Source organism: Aquarana catesbeiana, linkage group LG07, assembly GCF_042186555.1.
Source record: "Aquarana catesbeiana isolate 2022-GZ linkage group LG07, ASM4218655v1, whole genome shotgun sequence".
NCBI lineage: Eukaryota > Metazoa > Chordata > Amphibia > Anura > Ranidae > Aquarana > Aquarana catesbeiana.
In genome coordinates this window covers 132,099,544-132,125,387 of record NC_133330.1, presented here as the reverse complement: position 1 = coordinate 132,125,387, position 25,844 = coordinate 132,099,544, and the positions used below count along the sequence as shown (strand labels likewise).

General features: G+C 42.4%; 1 protein-coding gene across 14 annotated transcripts in view; it reads right to left on the bottom strand.

The window, feature by feature from the left end:
* Positions 1-25,844, bottom strand: part of NOL8 (nucleolar protein 8) — a 602,139-nt gene that overhangs the window by 475,873 nt on the left and 100,422 nt on the right. For all 14 annotated transcript variants that reach the window (XR_012235284.1, XM_073592676.1, XM_073592685.1 and 11 more), the window contains one exon: positions 13,139-14,980. Coding sequence is in view for 13 of the 14 variants with exons in the window: in XM_073592676.1 (XP_073448777.1) it covers positions 13,139-14,980 (1,842 nt within the window). In the remaining variant the exon portion in view is untranslated. The remainder of the gene's footprint in view (positions 1-13,138; positions 14,981-25,844) is intronic.

Genomic DNA, 25,844 nt, shown 5'->3' with positions numbered 1-25,844 from the left:
AGGCGTACAAGTGTGCCAAGTCCGGTGTGATGTCGATACCCAAATATCGTATTGATTTATCCGCCCAATGAAACGCAAAAGACGTGCGCATACTGTGAACCTCTGAATTGGGGACCGTTATATTTAGCACTGCGGACTTGGCACAGTTGACCTTAAAGTTTGACAGTTCTCCATATCTCCGTAGGGCTGCTAGAATATTGGGGAGCAAGACATGCGGATTAGATACAAAGAAAATCAAGTCGTCCGCGTAAGCCGCGATTTTGTGATGTCCTGAGGATTTCCGCACCCCCGTGATATTTGGGTCTACCCTAATGTAGCACAAAAACGGCTCAAGGGTCAGAATGAAAATAAGTGGGGACAGGGGGCAACCCTGTCTCGTCCGGTTCGCTATTGTGAAAAACTGAGCGCCACTCATTTACCCGTACTGCCGACGGTTTGGAGTAGAGGGATGAAATCCAACTGAGCATATTGGGGGCAAGTCCGATGTGATCCAGGGCAGCCCGCATAAAATGCCAGGCCACCCTGTCAAAGGCCTTTTCTGCATTCGTTGAGAGCAAGAGAAACGGCCTTCCAGTAAGACGAAACATGTGGAAAAGATTAAAAACCCTAGCGGTATTGTCTCTTGCTTCTCTCATCGGTACGAAACCTACCTGATCTAAATGTATTAATTTTGGAATATGCCGTATGAGTCAGTTTGACAGTATTTTTGAAAAGAGTTTTAGGTCTATGTCGAGGATTGCAATTGGGCGGCAATTTCCACACTGGGACAGGTCCTTCCCTTCTTTGGGTATCAGGGATATATATGCCCTCAGCGAATCCACTGACATGGGGCCATCTCCTTTCAGCGTGTTGTAGGCCGCCAAGAATTGTGGTGTAAAAGAAGTCACAAAGGATTGATAATAAGTCAGAGTGAAGCCATCGGGCCCTGGTGCCTTCCGTGGTTTTGTTTGAGCCAAGGCTACGTGAAATTCCTCAGCTGTAATCTCAGACTCCAAGGAGTCTCGAACTTCATCCGGTAATGTGGGCATATCAGAGGCCCTGACGTATTCACTAGCTGACTGTCTTGGCCGTTAAGGCCTCAGTGGAGTCTTCTGGGTGCAGATTATACAACTGCCGGTAGTACTCACAAAATTCTTCTGCTATAACCTTGGAGGTATGTACTTTGGTCCCCTGTCTAGTTGTGATATGAGGGATGAAGGTGCGCTTTCTCGGGCCACGTAGGGCTCTAGCTAGCATCGAGCCCGCTTTATTTGAAAATTCAAATAGGGAGCATCTCGCCCAGGCTAGACTTTGGGATTTTTTTGATAGAGCAAGTCTTTCGATTCCCCTCTGGCCTTCAGTAAGGCCTTGAGATGGGCTTCGGCTAATGAATGCTTGTGTAGTAGCTCGAGAGAGCGCACGTGAGAAAATAAATCGATCTTCCTAGTTCTCTCATTTCTTTAAAGCCCCAATCCCGATCAACTTGCCCCGCAACACACATTTATGTGCCTCCCATACAGTCATTGGGCTCAACGATGGGTCGACATTTTCAGAGAAGTAATTTGCGAGAGTCTTTTCTACCTCACTGCGTACTTCGGGGATTTGCAGCAGAGATTCATTTAGTTTCCATGTCGGGGGGGGGGGGGGGGGGAACGGGGTTCAGTATCCCAACTTAAAGTCACATGAATAGGTACATGGTCAGAAAAGGATATGTAGTCAAACTGGGAGGAGGCAACTAGAGGCAAGTTTTTAAGCTGAATCAGAAAGAAGTCAATCCTGGGATATGTCTAATGCAGAGATAAGAAGAGGTTTAGTCCCTATCTTCTGGATGCATAATTCTCCATGGATCAACCAAATCCAGATTAAACAGCTCTGCTTTAAGTTTTTTGAGGTAAGAGAAAGTAAGGTGCGACACCCCTCTCGAAACATCGAGTAAGGGCTCCTGTGCGTGATTAAAATCCCCACCTAGTAGGAAGGCACCCTCCCGGTATTCCAATATAATTGGAACTAGAGATCTCATAAAAGGTAAGATGAGATGAGTTCGGGAAATAGACATTTACCAGGGTCACTGTTGTATTTCTAATTTTCCCTTTCAAGAGCAAGTATCGGCCCAGTGGGTCTGCCCGTTCCTCCAGGAGGGTCCATGGGACCGATTTAGTGATCAGAATACTGACTCCTTTGGACTTTGACAAAGGAGATGGTGCATGATATGCATTGGGAAAGTCGCGATTATAAAGCCTAGGGACCACTGGCTGCTTAAAGTGGGTCTCCTGCAGGAACGCCACGTGGCTGTGGGATTTTTTTTTAAGATCAGAAAGGAGTCTGGAGCATTTCTCCGATGTAGCTAAGCCTCGAACATTTAAGAAAGTAAATTTAACCCCCGTCTGCAGAGGGACGTGAGGGAGTCCCCACAGCAGATGTCATTGTGCACAAAAAAAAAAAAAAAAAAAGGGGGGGGAGGGTCAGAAAAGTGTAGTGAGGAAGAGTCAAGCACCAAAGAGGGGGAGAGAAAGAAAGTATAACGGGTGCTCTAGTGTTGCTATACAAGTTTTCGCGCAAATATGCGCAGCCTATAGGCAAGGAGTGGGAGACTGACTGGCTGTAAAGCAATGGGAGACGCGCTATCGGGTGAGAACCCAAACTGGGGGAACACTCGACTGAGACCTCAGATGAGGATAGCATTAAGGTGTCGGCACACATGAACTGGGGTATTGGCTCAGGACGGAAACTGAGCGGTGACTTGACCCTTCTGATATAAATCACATGCATTTACTATTGGTTAGAATGTAAAAAAACTGGAACACAACTTAATATATATAAAAAAACTTAAAACAGTATACTCCATATGCCAGAACCTTCCGAGGACTACCCACCACACGCACCGGTCACATGCCAGGAAAAATCACAAAGCAAAACACCTGGGAAATAGTGACTGAGGGGGGGCGTCGCAGGCCCGTCCCCGTCTAGCTCCGGAATTGAACCGAACAATTCACACCCTCCGTCTATATAATAAGAACCACATAAATCAGGTGTTCTAAGGGTTCAAAGCTGTGTAGGCCGTCTATTTGGTATGCCAAACCACGTCCTACTCAGGGAGTATAAAGGGTACCAATAAACTGTCCAGCTCTGGGAGTATCGAAACTTGGGATTGGCCCATCTCAAAAGACAACTAATATGCCATTCTCAGTTATAGTTCAGGTGAAAATCGGTGTGTCCCTGGAATCAGCTCTTGGTCTGGAACGCTGCCTTCGCCTGCCGCATCTTTGTGGTCTCGGTGAAGCCGGACGAGTGTTGCCAAATGTGATAGGGAAATCCAGCCAGTCGGGGATGGGTATTGCCAGAGATTCCAGAAAGGTGAATAGATCTGAGAGCTGATCTGGCCATCGCAGGATGAAGGAGCCGCCTCCTTTGAGCATTGCAAGATGGAAAGGGTGACCCCATCTGTATGTGGCTCCTGCATTCCTAATGGCGTCTAGCAATGGGCGCAACATGCCCCTCATCCTGAGTGTAAATCGTAAGAGATCCGGAAATAAGTGCACGGCTGCACCGTCAAAGTCCACCGGGCCTTTAACCCAAGCTTGCCTCATTATTTCCTCCTTAACTGTGTAAAAATGGACCCTAGCCAGTACGTCTCTGGGGGAAAGTGCATCCTCTCCTATGGGCCCCTGCACTCTGTGTACCCAGTCTAATTCCAGCTCTGCCGTAGGCGGTTTATCCAGCCGGTTAAAGATAGCCGTGACCGTGGCTCTGAGGTCCCCCCAGAGGTGGCTTCTGGTAGGCCGCGCAGTCTTATTTCTGCAGCTGCGGTTTTCCCCATCATCTACAGAGAGCTGTAACATAATCAGGTGACACTTGTAATTAGACTGACTCCTCTAATGCCATCATTCTGGATTCAAAGGCATTTGAGGAGGTCTCAAATACAGTCACCCGCGAGTCTACTGTATCTATCCTTTAAGATCATGCATCTCTCTGGAGAGGGTACTCACTATTGTTGCTGCAGACTCAGTGATGTCCTGCTTGGTTGGGAGGAGTGAGATGATGTCCCTCCATGTGTCTATGGATGGCTGTCCCTGCATGTCAACTCCCTGTGAAGTCAGGGACAAATCTGCTCCCGGGATGTCCGGTGAAAAAAAAAAAAAAAAAAATGGGGAATCAGGTCGGTCTGGGGGTTGCTGTGCCTCCTGTATCGTGCTGGATATCCCCCTGTGTGTTCTCTTTTGCGAGGTGGTGCCGGCTGTGTTGGTGTGCGGTGGCACCATCTTGGGAGCCAGGGCGTGGGTCTGAGTTGCTGAATTCCTGCGGGTGTCCCTGGATCTCTGACTGCCGCGAACATGAACATTCAGCGAGGTCTGCACACTGGGGAAGGCTCTCCACCCGAACATTGCACAGAGCTCCCATATAAGCAGCCTCACAGCGCCATGATCAAGCCATGCCCCTGATGGGTTGATTTAATGTTATGGTATAGTGTGACCTATGTGTATTGTAGGTTGGTAATATGGGTGAATAAGACCCTCCTCGAGACTCTGTCAGAAAGCTGGTTGATATGTTGCTCTGAATGTGTGTTGGTGAATGGTGAGTGAATGGACACCCCTTGCTGGTACTGCACCCCGTCCTGAAGATATCAGAAAGGAGAAGATACAGAATGGTGACATGGAAGCCGTCGCTGAAGAATGATGGTGGTGTGTCACTCAGTGGCAAAGTATCACGTGTTGGGAAGCTCAACATGGTAAGATCATTATGGACTGTTCCATAGGAGCCGTTTCTGAAGCACATGTTGAAAAAGCGCAACACAGTAAGACAGTTAAAGACTGTTCCATAGGCACTGGTTTGGAAACATATGTTGGGGAGCGACACGCGTTAAGACTGTTATGGACTGTTCAATAGGAGTCATGTCTGAAGAAGGGTGATATGCGCCCTTTAGGCACAAAGCAGCATATGTTGGAATTCAGCATGAATTACTATCATATTTCTGGATGTTGTACATGTTTCCTTATTTCCAAGACCAGCCATGCTGACACTTGCAGTCCCAGTTTTAAAAAGGTACAGCGGAATGTGGCCCCAAACAGAATCTGCATAGCAAAAGGGCTCATCTCCAGCCCACCTGGTGTGTTAAAAGCTTCAAAGTGATTGATTACAAAGACGGCCCAGGGCGCATGGACTGCAATACTGCCCCCAGAGGCCAAGTATGGCAGGACAGTCAGTAATATAAGGAGGATTGTCATGTGAACACTGATTGGTCCAAAACAAATGGGACTGGTAATGGGGGGAGTTTGAATGAGTGATGAGTGAGTTTATAAAAAGGATTGTTGCAGAGAGTCTCTTTGTTTCGCTGGAAAGTCTTACCATGAGGTTGTCTCTGCCATCTTGGGACTTTGCTCTGACTGATGGCTTAGGCCTAAACTCCATGTGGCCCAGACCCCTTCTATCATCCAGAACCAGCCAATGAAACCATGTGTGATAAGTATCTTTGATATTTTTGCATTATATGTTTGATTGTTGTTATATGTTGTAGATATCTGCTGTTTAGTATATTGTGTTCTGATTGTAAGCTATGTAACATGGTAATACCTTTTAATACTTTTATGTTAGTGTCCTGTTTTCAAGGAAATAAATGTAACTTGTTTACTATGCAGATGTGTTTGTTATATCATTGTGCTTATCAGACTTATAGATTAGCAATTATAGGGCCAAGACAAATTGATACATAAACGCAATAGTTACATAGGATATATTAGATTGTATATTATTGCATCAGTTACTTCATGAGGTATCGCTGCATGCGTTAGAGCAAGAGCAATAATTCTAGCCCAAGACCTCCTGTCTAAACTGGTAACCTGTAAAAAAAAAATTTAAAGCGTCGACTATGAAGATTTGTAAGTACCGAACTTTGGTGCCATTCCAAGAGAATGCGCACTTTTAAAGTGTAATATCTTTCACATTATACAACAAAATTGGGCTAACTTTATGGTTTTGTTTTTTGTTAATTCATAACATTTTTTCCCAAAAAAAACACGTTTGAAAGTTGCAATGACCGCCATTTTATGCCCTAGAGTCTCCGCTAAAAAAAATAAATAATGTTTGGGGGTTTTGAGTAATTTTCTAGCAAAAAATACTAATTTAAACTTGTAAACAAAAAGTTCCATTAAAAGGTCTGGTATAGAAGTGGTTAAGCAGAAATCTGTGCATTAAAACAAAGGCTCTCTCAGCAGAGATGTCTAATCATCTGGAGGTGGAACATAACCCAACAGTCTTGGAATTAACTCTCCTTTGTCATGTGATGTATGATAACTAACCACTTGCCGACTGCCCAACTGGAAAAATCCGTCAGTACTTTGACGTTTAATACCGGAGTTATGGTTGCAGCTAGATGCCATAACTCCCAGTATAATTTTTTTCCTTCAGGTGCCGGTCCCTCTCAAAAGTGGTCTGAGCAGCGGATTCGCAGATGGGTCCCTTTTAGAAGCGTTTTTAGGCTTATCTGGCTGACTGGGAAGCCCAAAAAACAAATAATCCTGCGCTGGAGGTGATTACCTGTGCTCATCTCTATGCCCTAGGAGGACCGGAGCAATGTCATGATGTCACTTCCGGTTCCAGCCACACGTAAACCAGGCTTTTTTTTTTTTTTTTTTTTTTTTAAAGCAAAAGATCAAAAATTTTTTGATCTTTTGCTTTTAAGGGTAGAAGAGAGATGTGGGGTCTTTTAGACCCAAGATCTCTTCATAAAGAGGACCCGTTGTACTGTATTGTTATCGCAAGGGATGTTAACATTAAAGTCTTTCAAATCGGATACCCACTTTAAGGCCTTCACACAGCTTCATTTAGAATGTAACATACCTTCATCTGAGCTTTTGAGATATATCAAAATAAAAAAAAAAAAAATTATACATTTTAGCAGCTGCTCACTAACATCCCAGATGCTGTATACTACTGTATAGTTTAAACATATCTGTGAATCCTCATCTAGGGGAGGGGTATTATATCAGGTATTTACTGTTACCCTAATGAAGGCTTTCTCACGGACAAAACCAAACTGATGACCCAATGGAAAGCTAAGTCAGGTCTCACCTTTCCACCTCCTGAATTGGAAGATATGCTCAGTAACATGCTAAAGAGCATCCGATCAATCTCAGTCCGTGAAACGCGTATTAAAACTGCATACCAGATGGTATATGACACCAGTTAAGCTCCACTCAGTTTCTCCATCTTGTTTTCGTGGCCGCCCCAAACTGTGGTTCCCATTTCCATATTTTTTGCAGCTGAAAGCACCTCCAACCACTATGGCAACACGCTGCTACGAAATACACCAAAATTGCGGAATGCCCTATTACTCCAAATGTGCTTTTTTTCCCATTTCAATACCCGACATCCCTACCCTACCTCTTGTGAAAGGCTGCACATTTTGTCTCCATTCATTGGGTCACAGGTGTTAGCCAGAATGAAAACAATCAAACTCTTGGACCGTATTCGCCACACTTTGACCTCACGCATATCTATAAGAAATGGGATAACTGGGACACTCCCTTCTTGTAATGCATAGAAGGTTCCCTTGATCATGCTTTTACTGATTAGTGTTCTACCTGGTATAGTTGCGATTTATTGATTTTTCTGTCTGATAACCAGGCTCATTCTCCATTATCCTATTTTAATACCAGCTACTAGCAAGTTAGTTGTAAGCAGTTTCCATTTATATTCTCATATTTTTGTATATTTTTTATGTACACGATATACTTTGTCTTATATCTGTTGGTACTTCTATAGTATCTTGGTTGTAATCTGATCTTCCAAATAAAATATTTGTAAATGTCAGCAAGTGGATAAATAAGGATGTAGTATATGTAAATAGTGCTGCGCACCAAAATCAATATATCCAGTCAATGAAACTTTTACAAATATAACTGTGTAAAAACGAAGTACTTCTTCCACTAAGAAACAAGTGCAAAAACAAATGGAAAAGTAGTTATCAATTGACCTAAACGATTATGGCATTTTACTACTAGTGCCTTCAATAAAGGAAATTTATATATTACCAGAAAGTGTCCATGAGGTTTTTCAAGTGACCATATATCACCCACAAGTGCAAATAATCAAAGGAAAAATTGCCAGTGTTGTTCTGCCAATATTTGATTCAATCCAAATCCATGCACAATATCTCCTTTCACCATTTTGTTTCTGCGACCACCTGCTATATATATGACCTACACTGTGATAAGGTCAATATACACTTTGCCCTTATATCAGGGCTGATATTCCAATCAGAAATTCACCAGATTTTATCAATAGGTGGGGTCTGCAGTCTTTCCTCTCCGGTCAGCTCTCCCTCCAGCAGCAGTCACTCCAAAAGAATAATACAGCCATTAGTGCAGAAATCAATATAAACCATCCATTTAAAAAAAACACTGTAAAAGCTCTAACAAAATAAGTGCACTTTCATCCAGTGTACACAGATTGTCTTCTTTAACAGTATATTGTGTTGCCCCTTAAGGATCAGCTTACTTCTAGTTGTTGACTGACTTCATGTGGCCTCATCAAATGCGTTTTGTCACACGCAACCTAGTAAATCGGCAGAATTTTAGAGAACTACCACCAGAACAAACATATGAGGTCGCATAAGGCGCTATATTGGAGACCAATTTATAATATATCCAGGCGCTATTTTAAAGACCAACTCAAACTAATAAACACTCCCATCTCTGATAGCCAGGAAAAAGAACACACTATGCTTTCAGGCAACTCAATATCAGCTGGCAATAGCGAAGTCAAATAAAACTAACAGAATGGGGTTACTTTAAATGCAAGCTGGTAACTGGTCACACACAAGATCGCATCGGATTTATAATATATACAGGTGCCAAACCTTGTAGATCCATCTTGTTTTTCTTTGATGCATGACTAATGTTTTAAGGCATCAAAAAATATAAAAGTCACTGTAGAGGGCCCAATAAAATTAAGTCGATGAAGCAAAGAGAAAAAGTGGTTCTACGAGATGAAGACATTAGTACCAAACAGATTTCAACCTAAATTGCTTTATTGCACACACTATACATTTTATATATACATATACACACTATACATTTTAATATATATATGTATGTGTGTGTATAATATACACACACACACACTATATATATATATATATATATATATATATATATATATATATATATATATATATATATATATATATATATATATATATATATATATATATATATATATATATATATACATACATACATACATATATATATATATACACACACACACACACACACACACACACATATACATACACACACACACACACACACACACATACATACAGTTTAGTACTTACAAGGAAAAATATTAATTTACCACTAGAGGTCGGTATATAAAAAGGATTATAGGTACCATTAGCATTTTAGCCACTAGATGAACGTTGGTTTATTTAATTTCCTAGTTTTTTTCCAGTTTATATAAATTTCAGATTTTTATTACTTTTAAGAAATTTAAACTAAATGTAACCTGTCTGAGCTAAATATGTATTAAATGTAACATTTAAATAGGCATTTAAAACTACTTATTAAAAATATTTTAATATAAAAAATTCATATTGCATTTTTTAATTTTAAGGTGCTTTGTTAGTATTGTAATAACCAACACCAGTTTTTTTTTTTTTTTTTTTTTTTTTTTTTTTTACAATAAATCAAAAGCATTGGCATGCTTTGTGTGTTACATATTACATTTTTAATGCATTAGCCCCATTCTGTTTGAATTAGTTATTGCCTATTAACTGAAAGCATAGTGTTTTATATTTCCCGGCTATCAGAGACTGGAGTGTTTATTCGTTTGAGCTGGTCTTTAAAAATGGCACCTGTATATATTATAAATTGGTCTCCAATATGGTGCACAATGCAACCTTGTGTGTTTGTTCATTGTTTCTCCAAAATGGCGCAGTTTACCAAAGTTGCATAGTAAATAAGGCATGGGTATAAATTACATCCTTAGCATCATGGCTCCTTTTTGCTTTGATGAAGTCACGAGTCATGTGACGAAACTCATCAGTAACGGGGCCATGCGACGTCATCCTGTCCGAAACTGGAAGTTGATGTACACGCATACGCTGATATCAATGCTGATCCTTAAGAGGGTTAACACTATACTGTTAAAGAAGGCAATAATCTGAGTGCAATGGATGGAAGTGCACTCATTTTGTGAGATGTTTTACAAGGTTTTTGTTTGTGTTTTTTTTAAATAAAGGGATAGTGCAGAAAACAATATAAACTATAAAAGGCTGTTTTATTCTTTTGGAGCGACTGCTGCTGGAGGGAGAGCTGACCAGAAAGCCCCACTTTGATAAATCTGGTGAATTCCTGGATGGAATGCCAGCCCTAAGATAAGGACAAAGTGCAATAACCTTACCACTGTGTAGGGATCATATATATATATATATATATATATATATATATATATATATATATATATATATATATATATATATATATATATATATATACATATACATATATACACACAGTGGCTTGCAAAAGTATTCGGCCCCCTTGAACTTTTCAACCTTTTGCCACATTTCAGGCTTCAAACATAAAGATATAACATTTTTATTTTTTGTGAAGAATCACCAACAAGTGGGACACAATTGTGAAGTGGAACGAAATCTTTTGGATTTTTGAAACTTTTTTAACTAATAAAAAAATGAAAAGTGGGGCGTGCAAAATTATTCAGCCCCCTTGCGTTAATACTTTGTAGAGCCACCTTTTGCTCCGATTACAGCTGCAAGTCGCTTGGGGTATGTCTCTATCAGTTTTGCACATCGAGAGACTGAAATTCTTGCCCATTCTTCCTTGCAAAACAGCTCGAGCTCAGTGAGGTTGAATGGAGAGCATTTGTGAACAGCAGTTTTGAGCTCTTTCCACAGATTCTCGATTGGATTCAGGTCTGGACTTTGACTTGGCCATTCTAACACCTGGATACGTTTATTTGTGAACCATTCCTTTGTAGATTTTGCTGTATGTTTGGGATCATTGTCTTGTTGGAAGATAAATCTCCGTCCCAGTTTCAGGTCTTTTGCAGACTCCAACAGGTTTTCATCCAGAATGGTCCTGTATTTGGCTGCATCCATCTTCCTCTCAATTTTAACCATCTTCCCTGTCCCTGCTGAAGAAAAGCAGGCCCAAACCATGATGCTGCCACCACCATGTTTGACAGTGGGGATGGTGTGTTGAGTGTGATGAGCTGTGTTGCTTTTACGCCAAACATATCATTTTGCATTGTGGCCAAAAAGTTCGATTTTGGTTTCATCGGACCAGAGCACCTTCTTCCACATGTTTGGTGTGTCTCCCAGGTGGCTTGTGGCAAACTTTAGACGAGACTTTTTATGGATATCTTTGAGAAATGGCTTTCTTCTTGCCACTCTTCCATAAAGACCAGATTTGTGCAGTGTACGATTGTTGTCCTATGGACAGACTCTCCCACCTCAGCTGTAGTTCTCTGCAGTTCATCCAGAGTGATCATGGGCCTCTTGGCTGCATCTCTGATCAGTCTTCTCCTTGTCTGAGCTGAAAGTTTAGAGGGACAGCCAGGTCTTGGTAGATTTGCAGTGGTCTGATACTCCTTCCATTTCAAAATGATCGCTTGCACAGTGCTCCTTGGGATGTTTAAAGCTTGGGAAATCTTTTTGTATCCAAATCCGGCTTTAAACTTCTCCACAACAGTATTACGGACCTGCCTGGTGTGTTCCTTGGTCTTCATGATGCTCTCTGCGCTTTCAACAGAACCCTGAGACTATCACAGAGCAGGTGCATTTATACAGAGACTTGATTACACACAGGTGGATTCTATTTATCACCATCAGTCATTTAGGACAACATTGGATCATTCAGAGATCCTCGCTGAACTTCTGGAGTGAGTTTGCTGCACTGAAAGTAAAGGGGCCGAATAATTTTGCACGCACCACTTTTCAGTTTTTTAATTGCTAAAAAAGTTTAAAATATCCAATAGATTTCGTTCCACTTCACAATTGTGTCCCACTTGTTGGTGATTCTTCACAAAAAATTTAAATTTTATATCTTTATGTTTGAAGCCTGAAATGTGGCAAAAGGTTGAAAAGTTCAAGGGGGCCGAATACTTTCGCAAGCCACTGTGTGTATATATATATATATATATATATATATATATATATATATATATATATATATATATATATATATATATACATACATATACACACACACACACATATTATATATATATATATATATATATATATATATATATATATATATATATATACACATATACACATATACACACACACACACACACACACACACACAGCAGGTGGTGGACAGGAATTGGGGAAAGGAGGCAACGTGCACAGATTTCAGATTTGGATGAAATCAAATATTGTGAGAATACTGCCAATTATTCCTTTACTTGCGGGTGATATATGGACACTTGAAATACCACACAGACACTTTCTGGTGATATATAAATTACTTTTATTGAAGGTACTAGTAGTAAACATTAATATTTGTTTAGATTGCTTGATTATATCTATCGCTATTTCATTTGTTTTTGCACTTATTTACATGATAGGTTGATAAAGGAACCAGATAGAGTTCCGAAACGCATCCCTTTCTTATGACCACATCCGTTTGTGGTCCCTCAGTGCTGACATCATTTCCGGGTCCTCTCGTCCTGTTCCCAGACTACATCACTGTCGCCAGCGGATTCAGCGTCCTGGATACTCCACTGCTGATCCTGACTGGACTCAGTGTTACCACACAAATAACAGCCTGGGGATTCCTTTCCGCTGTGACCCCTTCCGATGCTGAAGAACCCACTATTCCACCATTTGTCATGATGTGCCGTTTTTGCCTTCTGAATTTGTAAGTGTTTTTAATCCTGCTGGGGATATTAAACTGTTTTACTTCTACACTTAGAGGCGCCTTTTCTTTGCTTATGTTTCCACCAAGAAAAGTTCAATCGATTTATCGTATATATTGATTGTTTTTTTGCACTGCACTATTTACATATACTATTTCAGTGGATGTGGGAACACGTGACAGTGGGTTAGCAGCAACATATACAACATAAATTTTTATTGCATTTTTTTGGTAGGGAGGGGCATTTCCTATCTTGATTAAATGAAATTGCTTACCAGTTCCAGCAGAGCACCTTGAATGATTTGTTTCTGCAGTTCAAGCTCTTTTCTGCGCGCCATCATTGCTACCAAGCGCTTCTGGTTATCTTGCTTCTGTTTGACTTCTAGAGTCGTCTTTTCCTTTGCTGCATCAATCTGAGAGATACTGTGTTTAGCAAATGATGAAGAGTTACAGCATAAGCCACTGTTGCACTTCTCACTATCACTGCTGCTACTTCTAATTTTTGACTTGGCTTCAAGAAATACCAATTTGGAATCTCTGGATGGTTCTGGTCTTTCTGCTTGCTTTGTTTGTTTACTACCGTAACTACTTTGCTTTAGGACGTTGCTGATTTCTGTAACAGCTGCATTCTCAACACTGGAAATTGTAGATGAACCAAACACTGAATTTGCTTTTGCAGCTGAAGCCGATACTGAACTCAGGCCTTTAAATGCTGGAGGTTTCACTGGAGTATTTATCTTCTTTTTTGGAAATGATTGCTGATCACTGATACCGTCACCTTCTAAAATAGAAGCTACTATATCATCTGGTTCTAGGCCTCTCTTTGCCTTTATATTTTCAAATCCTGGGTACCAGTCTTTGTTGGTTTCTCCTTTTTTACCTTGAGCTCTTTTTTTCAGTTCATGGTTCACTAGACACTGCAATGCTAGAGGCGATTTTCGTTTTAGTGCTTTAGTTTTAACATTCTCTCTATGGTCGTTTATATTTATGGGCTCATAATGCTTCTCAAAATCAGAATCGCTGCTGTCGGATTCATCACAGTTACCCTGGCTGCCTGATTCCAACACTCTTTGTAGGTTTTCAGTATTCAATTTTTTCTTAATGCCTGCCGATACCAGTCTAGCATTTTGTTTCTTCTCTAAAGTAGGTATTTTAGATCCTGAAGCCAGTGGATTCTCAGCAACACCATAACCGTCTTTTGAATTTATATCATCATTGTCACATTCACCATCATTCTCAGTTTTATCATCAGCATTATTCTTAAATTCATTAGCTTCTTTTACCAGTGTTTCCAAATCTCCGATTGTCAAACCCAGTTTTAAGCAGTTCTGCATCATAGCTTTATATTCTTCATCCGAATAAAAACTGCTGCTGTCGTTTTCAGAAGCACCAGTTTCACTGTCCGATTCTGAATTATTCATCTCAATATTCATGGATTTGCATTTATCATTTGTTCCATGTGAAAATGTGGACCCCTCTTTACACTTCTGTATTTTTATTTGATTGAACTCATCAACTTTTACAGTTTCAGCTTTTGTTTTAAAATGATCACACCTTTTCTGGAGTGTTTTTGCAACAGTGATTATTTCATCAGTATTAGCAGATTCATATTCACTGTCATCTAGTCCATGAAATGTGGAATTCATCTTTGGTATAGCGTTCTGTTTTGTCCAGTATGCTGCGTAACTGAGCTCAGAAGAGTCATCCTCTATATAACAATCTTCAGCATATTTAACAGTTCTTGTTGCAGCCTCTCTTTTAAGAACAGATTGGAGCTCCTCCTCAGTGTCATATTCATCAGTCATGCTGTTGATGCTGCTGTTTTGTAAATGCCTACGTTTTTCTTTTGTATTAGACTGCCTTTCAGCGGTTTGTATAGATGCTAAAGGAATTCTTTGATCCATTTGTGCATCATTGTAGCCACCACTTATAGGTGGAATTACGGCCTTCTTTTTTTGAGGAGACATTAGGTTTGGAAACACCCCTCTGCGTTTTCTACCGATTTCATCATCTTCTCCTCCTAGCTGCCAAGTTAACTGGGAAACAGGTACAAGTTTAAAAGTGTCATCTATTTTTTTAATGTTATGACAATATTTTGATGGGTCATATTTCATGATGTTGAGGCAAGTTAAGGAATAATCTGAAATATGTATACGAACATATACATAACATGAGCAGCAACAATCAACCCATTTCCAAGTATATTTTAGTTTAGAAACAATTCTAGACACCTACATGTATATATACAGACACTAACTAGGCTGTACTAACTTGCCATAGCCAAAAATTTAATGTAAACCTGTCATGAAAGAAATTTGTCATTGCTGACTTTTCTAAAAATTTCCTGCTTCTGTCATGATGCCGATCTAGCTTCTTCCGAGTCAATGACCTGCAAAAGTATGTACTGTAAAATTGGGACAATTTGAGAAATTCAGGCGGCTTTACCCCCTACTTTTAGGCTAGGTTTACATCTATCCGAAAAAATTGAGGCATGGCCTGGAGCGTAACTAGATGGCTGCCTGATTCACCAGCTCCTCTGCCCACGGAGATAAACAGCGGCACACCGCGACTTTCCAGCATCCTTTTCAGACCCAGAGGGGATGGTTCACCTGATGGACCCAGCTGGCAACTCCAGGATGAGGGTGGAGATCATTCGGCCCACCGCGCCTCAGAATTTTTCCCCGTCTCGCCATAACAGGCACTCCAAGATGGTGCCAATGGGGACACTGAGCTGCAGCCAGGAAAAGCGGCCCCTCTTCACACAGACCCTGACAGCATGGATGAAGTGGATGCGGCGGCTCCTCTCAGACTCATCTTTACAAGCAGCTGCTGACAGAGGTAAGAGGTCTGCACCCTCACCTACTGAGTCTCCTGACAAAGACCCTCAGTACAAGAAGCATCTTTTGCGGTGCTGCCAAACAAGCTAAGGTAGCTCAAGATGGTCATTATTCCCCGCAGGCGATAAACCAGCATCAGAGAATGCACTCAAGCTGATGTTGATTTCTCTGCAAAGGGAGATGCAGAAGGAATTGTGCTCTTCCATTTCCCAATTAGGATGGATCACGTGGAAGACCGCACAGATGAATTGGAGAGCAAACCAAGCTTATAACAATATGGCAATTACATATGACCAAATTCAGGAGATACTCGCTATTCGGACCAAACTGGCCGATCTTGAAGATAGATTGCGCTGTAATAACATCAAATTTAGGGGAATCCTGGAGTCAGTCAAACCCTTCGATCTGACAACATACCTTCAACATCTGATCCTCAAACTCCTCCCACACCTCACCACTGCAGATCTTGTAATCGATCGTGCAGATAGGATCCTCAAACCTCCACACCTGCCAGCAGAGGTCCTCCATGATGTATTAGCCCGCATACATGTCTATCAGGTTAAAGACCAGTTGTTCAAAGCCGCTAGGTCTTCACCCGACTACCAAGTCCATATGCGAGCATCGCTCTCTATACCAACCTGTCTGCAGCTACTGTCAAAAGAAGGAAAGACTTTGCTCCTGTTACCACCATACTCAGGGAATGCCACATCCTTATAAATGGGGTTTCCCTGTCAAGCTGATGGTCACGTACCAAGATCAATCCACTACTTTCTTCTCTTTAAAGGATGGAATCAAGAGCCTGATTAATGGGACCTCATCAACGCTCCCCCACAAAGCCGGCCACTGCAACTTCGCTTTAAACCATGGTACACCATCCAACAATCCTAATATGGAGGTCTGCGTGCCTCCTGTCCTTAATCTCTGCCAGGCATTACAACACTCCGTCTCATTTCATTACCCACCAGATGAAAGATGCACCACCACGGCTCGTCTCTAGGGGCAGACCGGGAGGAATACCGTTTCTACGGCTTTCTTAGTTGCCACTTCCATATGTATAGGGTGCTATGCACACCTACTGATATTTTATCTTCATTATTTAAAAACTTTTCTGTTTATATCTGATGAGGTCTTTCACATTGATATCTTGCATTGTCAGGAATGTTTTATGCTGCATCTCTACTGCCACTGTGATATGCGGAAACTGGTTTTAATGGGTGTATTCTTGACATGCATCTACAGGCCAATTGTTTTAAACCCGCCATGACTATCGCCTCACCAAATGCCAACATTCTCAATTCCCCTTTCAAACGCAATATGCTATAGAGAGAAGCATTCTGACATACTTTGTCTTCAAGAGATGCACTTTACTTCAAAGAAAAAGGTTTTTGGCTCTCTCGAGATGCCACCATGACTTGAGAATCAATTTGTTCCTTACTGACTCCTCTACCCTACAAACAATATCAGAGACCAAAGTTGGCACGATTACCCGGTCCGATCATGCTCCAATCACCATGAATCTATTTGCTTCTCCCAACATCTCCTCAGAATAAAATTGCAGGCTAAATAGGTACCTGCTTTTCCATCCCCCTTATGAGAAGCTGATCGCCTCTGCGATTGAGACTTTTTTCCCAGAAAATGCTAGCTCAGAGCTCTCCATACACCCTGTGGAAAGCTCACAAAGCTCTCAGGTCTGCTTATCAAAATAGGAGCTCACTAGAAGGTACGCAACGCCAAAATTACCCAGCTACTACTACAACTAAAGACCTTAGAACGTCTTAATCAGACTAACCCTTCACCACAAGTAGCCTCACACTTGAGAAAAACCAGGCAGAACTTTGGAGACAGTCAGACTCAGTTTTGATTACTATATTAAGCTGTTACTCCTCACCTGGGCAACAGGCCTGGTTCTTTCCTAGCTAGACAGTACAAACAGAAACTAGCGCAATCTAGAATCCCCTACCTCATCAGTGATTCAGGCAAAAAAAAAAAACCCCACCAACCCAAAGGATATTGCAAACCAATTTGCTTAATTTTACTCTGAGCTTTACAACCTAACCTCCTGCAGTGCATGCCCTCCCCCCTCCCAACCGGCTGACATTCAACAATTCCTTCAATCCTTAGACCTACCAACAGTACCCCCTGAAAATCTTAAAAGCCTTTCATCTCCGTTCACAGTACAATTTAAAAAGTCGTATCTTCTCTTTCCTTACACAAGGCCCCCAACCCTCATGTATTCGGGAATGAATACTACAAAGAGTGTCCACCACCCCCACCCCCCCACACTTTTGTGCAGCATTTAACCAGTTTCCACCAGCACTATACCCAGGGAATCAATAGAAGCTCTTGTGGTGACTATTCCCAAGCAGGGAAAAGCAATTAACACCACAGCCAACTTCAGGCCCATTTCCCTTCTTAATACCGACACCAAAATATTAGCTAAACTTCTTGCCACCTGACTCAACGCTAATCCCTTTGGCACACATGGACCAAATTAATTTCGTAGCCAGCAGACAAGCGTCAGACGGAACTAGACATTTAATTAACCTTCTGCAATGGGCTGAGCAACATCGAAACACCTTCTCTGCTCCTATCTTTTGATGCAGAAAAGGCGTTTGATCACGTTCACTGGTTATTCCTCAAAGCTGTACTTTAAAAACTTGGCTTCTCTGTGGCAACATACTTAATTCGATCCTCAGCCTACATACCAACCCTAGTGCAAGAGTGTCAACCTTGAGAATGACATCAGATTCTTTCACCATTACTAATGGGACCAGACAAGGTTGCCCACTACCCCCCTTGATATTCGCACTAGTGATGGAACCCCTCACCCAAGCCATCTGTACCAATCCACCAATTACAGGAATACAAGTTGGCAACATCACGCATAAGATAGGTCTTTATGCAGATGATGTCATTGTTTACCCTATGAAGCTCCTTGGCTCCCTTCCAGAGCTTCAGAAATTGCTAGATCAATTTAGCAGCGTCTCCTTCTATAAAGTAAGCCAAACTAAATCCTCAATGCTGCCTCCCCGGATCTACTAAATCTGCTATCACTGAAACACCTTTTTCCCTCCAATACTTGGGAATTTATCTTGTTTAACCTTCTTTGCAACTCTGCCATATAAATTATCAATTGCTTCTCACTAAACTCTCAGATTTCACACAGCCTGCAGCACTCAGTACTGCCTGTTGGGTGGGTCGATTGGCGCTCATTAAAATGTTTTTTTTTCCCCACATACTGTACATTTTTTTGGTCCCCATCCTCGCAAAAAGCAAAAATTGCTAAAATCCAGGCTACGTTGAATACCTTAATCTGGAAGAGTAGTTGCCCACGAGTCAAACACTCTACTCTCTGTACACCAAACCAAATATGCAGGTCTTGGGGTCCTGGACATCACAACCTACTACAGAGCAGTGATCTTAGACCAAGCCAGTGGCCACTGGTGCTCCAAATTTTTGGGGGAGCGCAAATGCCTACGACTCTAATCAGGTGCTTCAAAAATACACCCCCGTCGCCGTAATTCAGGCGCCCGGTGTCCGAAAAGGGGCCGGACACCTGAATAGGTTGTGGCGGCGACAGCCATGGATAGATTCATGCTATGCATGAATCTATCCATCAGTCATAAAGGGGGGTGGCTGGAGAGAGGGAGAGGCGCCTGTGTGCCCCTAATGGACGCACCGCCACTGGACCAAACAAAATATTAGTGGAACCTGCCACAACAAACGACCTGGCTACAAATAGAGCGTACGGTCATGGCAACCTCACCCAAATTAATTTAAAGTGCTCTTGTCCTACAGTGGCAACACTCTCGCTACTTATTAGACACTGTCACAGCCACCATCAGAGTCTGGAGAGCCTTCATCCAAAAAGCCAAGGGCACTCCCACGGGAATTCTCCATCTTCCCATAACAGCGTTGAATCTCCCAATTTCAAATGCTTCTTTAGAGCACTGGGCTTAAGGTCTAACTTTCATTGGAGATCTATATACGGGTACATCTTTTACTCCCTATCAACTATGCTCAAAACTTCACCTAAACCCAAAGCATTTCTTTTTTTTGACTTTTTTCCTCAATGTACACACAGCACCCCATATTGACAGAAAAACACAGAATCCTTGACATTTTTGCAGATTAAAAAAGAAAAACTGAAATATCACATGGTCCTAAGTATTCAGACCCTTTGCTGTGACATATATATTTAACTCAAGTGCTGTCCATTTCTTCTGATAATCCTTGAGATGGTTCTACACCTTCGAGTCCAGCTGTGTTTGATTATACTTATTGGACTTGAATAGGAAAGCCACACACCTGTCTATATAAGACCTTACAGCTCACAGTGCACGTCAGAGCAAATGAGAATCATGAGGTCAAAGGAACTGCCTGAAGAGCTCAGACAGAATTGTGGCAAGGCACAGATCTGGCCAAGGTTACAAAAAATTTCTGCTGCACTTAAGGTTCCCAAGAGCACAGTGGCCTCCATAATCTTTAAATGGAAGACGTTTGGGACGACCAGAACCCTTCCTAGAGCTGGCCGTCCGGCCAAACTGAGCTATCGAGGGAGAAGAGCCTTGGTGAGAGAGGTAAAGAAGAACCCAAAGAGGACTGTGGCTGAGCTCCAGAGATGCAGTCGAGAGATGGGAGAAAGTTGTAGAAAGTCCACCATCACTGCAGCCCTCCACCAGTCAGGGCTTTATGGCAGAGTGGCCCGACAGAAGCCTCTCCTCGGTGCAAGAGCCCGCATGGAGTTTGCAAAAAAAAAAAAAAAAAAAACACCTGAAGGACTCCAAGAGAGTGGTGAGAAATAAGATTCTCTGGTCTGATGAGACGAAGATAGAACTTTTTGGCCTTAATTCTAAGCGGAATGTGTGGAGAAAACCAGGCACTGCTCATCACCTGTCCAATACAGTCCCAACAGTGAAGCATGGTGGTGGCAGCATCATGCTGTGGGGGTGTTTTTCAGCTGCAGGGACAGGACGACTGGTTGCAATTGAGGGAAAGATGAATGCGGCCAAGTACAGGGATATCCTGAACGAAAGCCCTCTCCAGAGTGCTCAGGACCTCAGACTGGGCCAAAGGTTTACACAGCTAAAATAACGAAGGAGTGGCTTCACAACAACTCTGTGACTGCTCTTGAATGGCCCAGCCAGAGCCCTGACTTAAACCCAATTGAGCATCTCTGGAGAGACCTAAAAATGGCTGTCCACCGTTTACCATCCAACCTGACAGAACTGGAGAGGATCTGCAAGGAGGAATGGCAGAGGATCCCCAAATCCAGGTGTGAAAAACTTGTTACATCTTTCCCAAAAAGACTCATGGCTGTATTAGATCAAAGGGGTGCTTCTACTAAATACTGAGCAAAGGGTCTGAATACTTAGGACCATGTGATATTTCAGTTTTTCTTTTTTAATAAATCTGCAAAAATATAAACAATCCTGTGTTTTTCTGTCAATATGGGGTGCTGTGTGTACATTAATGAGGAAAAAAAATGAACCTAAATGATTTTAGCAAATGGCTCCAATATAACAGTGAAAAATTTAAGGGGGTCTGAATACTTTTCGTCCCCACTGTAAATACATGTATGTATTGTAGGGGATCAGAGGGGTGAAAGACCGGTTCAGACAGTTCAGTAAAATAAAAATGGCTTTATTCAGCAAGACAAACAGAAGAAACAGGCTTGTCTGGTCACACAGGTGCAGAGATGGGAAAAGTTCAGTCTCTTTAGCCAACAGGCTGATATATAGACAAAGTACATGGCGCTAGTCAGAGCTACAGTCTCTGGTATAGTTTTGCTCACCCCAGAAATGGATCCTCTCGCACAGCATGCTGCTGTGTGTCTCTCTCTCTCTCTCCAAACACACAACTCCTCTCTGACATCTTCAGCTCAGCTGACAGTAAGCAGGCCTGAAGGGGAAGTTCCTGCCCTCTTCAATTAACCCTTTCTTAACCCGCCCCAGACAGACCCTCTGCAGTGTGTGAGAGTGTGTGTGTACATATGTAGAGGTTTGTATATACATGTAGGTATATGTAGATAAATAAAAAAAAGGAAAGTTGGAATCCTTTCTCCTAAAACTACTACTACTACTCCTTCTGTCGCTTTTCAGCTATCCTCACCTCAGCTGGCCGTCCCATTTCTCCACAGATCAAGAGTCAGTTACTGCTCAAAGACCTTCAACAACTAGGGTGGGGACCACCGTATCGGTAAGTTTTCAGGAAAAAAGTGCCCTTTCCTGCAGATTGCTTTGATTTGCTTCAGCCCCGCATGCCCACGCTCTCAAAAGGGCCGGGCCAAGGCAAAGCAGACGTCCTTCAGAGAAGCATAGCCCGGATGGCGCTCACTCAGGAGAAAAGTTCCAAGGAAGACGTCTTTGCTCCTCTTCCCCAGAGCCCCAGCAAGAGTCCTGTAGGGCCTGTGGCGCAGTATCTATGCCCAGGAGGCTGGTGAGTAGACACTGCCTGGAGGAGTATGCAGCTAACAGGTAATGCCAAATGTCTATTATTGATAAGAGTGGCACAAGATTGTTTTGAACTCACCTTAATTACCTGAAGCAACTGTTACACTTATATTGGAAACTGTTGGAGACTGTTGCCACAGGAGACCGCGTTCTTGTCCGTGCAGATGTGGCATCTTACTGGATGCTTTTCCCTGCATGGCTGTCCACCTACAGAAGTCTGCCGGGTTGGTGTTGTACAGACATTTGGATGCCCCAAGGAGAGTAGTAGAGTAGTAATGTAGGGCACAGAGCACGCTAGTCGACATCATCATCTTTCAGTGATGCCAAACAGCCACCTACAGCGGCAACAGATTTGTTACTTGGGGAGCCACAGCCTGGTCTGGGTAATGTGTTCAGGTTTCAGGTGTGCTGAAACCCTGACACACGATTCAAAACCCCAACTGTCTGGGTGAATCCTGGACAGGTGGCACACCCTAGGCGCCCATGAATCTACTTTGCACTGCACCTACTATGCCTTATGACCCACTCTATGTGGAGGGATGTTGACAGCTCATGGCTCTGGAGGTTCTCATTGGACTGAAGGAGGCCTGGGTCCTACATATATTACAGATGCAGCGGTCTGCTACTCAAAATATGGAGGCTGACCAGGAAGTCCCTCCTAGTTTGTCTAACCCCTGGCACTTGACCCTGGGCTGCGTATTGCTTCCTAGAAACGAAAGTGGGGAAGAATGGAGGGGGTTCGAGAAAAATGCCAGTATAAACAGGCTGCCAAAACTGTATACCCTGAACAAGCTAAAGGTCAACCTGCTCCTACATACTGTAGCATCTGCAGGTGCCGGCAGACCAGCAATAACCAGCCCATGTACTGGGTGAGTCTAATGGGAATAGTTTAATAATCAACCAGCTGCTGCACCTGCATGACTGAGGAAAGTGGCAGGGTCTGCATCCCTTTAGCCATGATTTCCTATTGAGAGTGTCTTGCCAAAAATGACATTTTCGTAGCAGTGGATGCCAAAAATCTGACTTGCATCTTAGTGCAGACTTCTGGGAAAATCAGTGAGCCAGTCACACAAGTGCATGCCCAGACTCTTAAGGTAAGACCTAGAAGGCACGCTTCACGGTTTCTGGACAGCATGTTGTACAGAGCCTTGGATGAAGGAATTAGGCACTCATGGTCACTTCGGGAGATTCCTCACTGCTCCTCCTCCAGACCATTTCTCTCCCACTGGGCTTCCAAGTCCACAACAGCGGTTGGGCTGCTACAATGCTTACAGAAACCTCAGACTCAAGAGGGATTGCAGGTTTTCTACCCAATCCTGTTTGGAGTTTGCAGGGGATGTTAGTGTCCAGTTGCAAATTGGAAGAGGTCGAACCCTTTTGGGCCCTCTTTAGGATCTTTAAGATGGATTCCATTAAACAGTATAACCACATTGCTGGAGGCTGTTGCTGGATCGCCAGGATGCCTATCCTATCCTCACACCTTAGAGGGAAAGCAAAGCCAACTTTCTCCATCCCAATAGTTGGTGTACCTGGGGGTGCTCTGCTAGTTCCTCAGTTTTATTTCCCTCAGAGGAAGTGGCGACAGTCAGGAACAGAATACTTCCGCTTGTTTGATAGCTTCTCAGTGCCTCAGTCATCTGGGCACATCATCATGCATATAGATGATTCCTGGGGTGCATGGGCACCTGCGCAAATTTCAACTAGAATTTTTAGTGCAAGGGAGGAAACAGGATCGAACACAGTTAATATGTGTTACTCAGTATGAGTAGTGGTCCGCAGTGATGGAAAAACCTTGAGGAAGTCTCGGTCTGTTAGGACCTTTAGACTGGAGAGTTGTTACAAATCATGTTGTCTGCAAGACAGCCAGGAAGATGCACTGCAAGGGACTTTCGGTCAAGGCAAGCAGAGATTCTCAGCCAAGGAGGGTAATCTTGAACACGCTGGGGGTTCAAACAGCCCTTTTAGCACTTTGGCCTTACTACACACAGTCAAGGAGGACCAGTTGCAGTTTCCTTGCAGTTTAGCAACAGGGCAGCAGTTGCCTATATTCAGCTCCAGGGTGACACTCGCAGCAATATGCTATTGAGAGAGGTGAAACCCAAAACGCCTGGGGTGGAAGATCACCAGCAAAATTCCGGAAGCAGTTTACCTCCAAGCGGATTTTAGTACAAGCTTCCCAGAGCACAAAGAGTGGGTCTACGCAAGCAGGGGCACTAAAAGGGGGAGGATGGGCAACTCCGGCTGCTCCAGTTTCATTCCAGAGTGATCTCTACTTTGTTGTGTGCGAGAAGACATTCTACTTACAACATCTAGGCCTAATTCTGGAACAAGTTTGCTTTTTCTTGGTAGGGCGAGACATTGATCCTACTGCCCTTCCAGTGTCAGCTGTTCTATACTTCCTCCAGGCCTTAGCCTATCCACACATAGCTCACGAGTGTGGGCTATATCGGCAATAACATTTAAATGGGCCAAGAATCCTTCAGTTTGCACAACTTTTGAGGGCAGTCATGAGGAGTCGGTCACCAAGGAAGAAAGATCTATTGGAGTTTCTGCATCTCATATCAGTTTAACCGTTTGTTCCAACAGAGCAGTGTTCGGTTCAGGCCATCACAAGGCAGTATCAATTGCAAGAATTTTAAGCAGGTTCAGAGAGAGAAGCTTCTTGGAGCTTCAAAAAAAAAAAAAAAATTATATATATATATATATATATATATATATATATATATATATATATATATATATATATATATATATATATATATATATATATATATATCATCCTGCAAACGTAGCAACAGCCTGCTATTTAACAGACAGCTGGACATTGCCTAACTTTCCAGAACATCACACAGTAAAGTCACACGCACTGTTCATTTTCAGAATTTTAAAGTAGTATCTGTACACAATTGTCCCTTTCAGGTCATATAAATAAACCATAGGATGCATTAAGGTGAAAAAACACCTTAAAGGGTTTACAACCCCTTTAAGGCTCACATATGTATGTTTATAAAGTGGTAGGATTGAGTCAATTATAGATCACCATTGCGAAGCCGTGGAAAGTTCAGGCTGCTTCCATGTAGTTAGGATAGTCTTTCTGGCATAGAATGAGGCATAAAATATAAACAACTGTTTATGGGTATTAGACGTAACCGTATCACGGGTGCCTAAAGGAAGGATAGCAGGGTCCATGCTTACATTTAGATTTCCTACAGAGTTTGTCTTTACCACTTCTGTCCAAAACTGTTGGATTAGAGGACATGACCATACAACATTCGAGAATGTACCCAGTTCATTAGCACATTTGGGGCATCTATCTATATTCTTGAGAGTTTTTGAGGAGTATAGTAGAAATTTTAGTTGGATAAACCCATCCTTAGCCGAAATCTTCAACGGGATGTATTGTTGGATACCCTCCTCCCAGTCTTCATCAGCAAGGAAAGGTATATCCTCCTTCCATCTTTGAAACAATTTAATCCCTCTTCCAGAGTCTTCACTAGATATCCAAAGATAAAGCAGAGAGGATTCTATCTGCACTATTGGAAATAAGGAAACGCTCCACCACATGAGACTATGCTCATCTTATCAGGGAATTGCGATCGTATAGCATGACGTAACTACAGGTAATAGAAAAACCATCATCTACGGGAGATCAAAAGGTGTTCCACAGGCAGTTGAAGGATAGTAGTCTACCC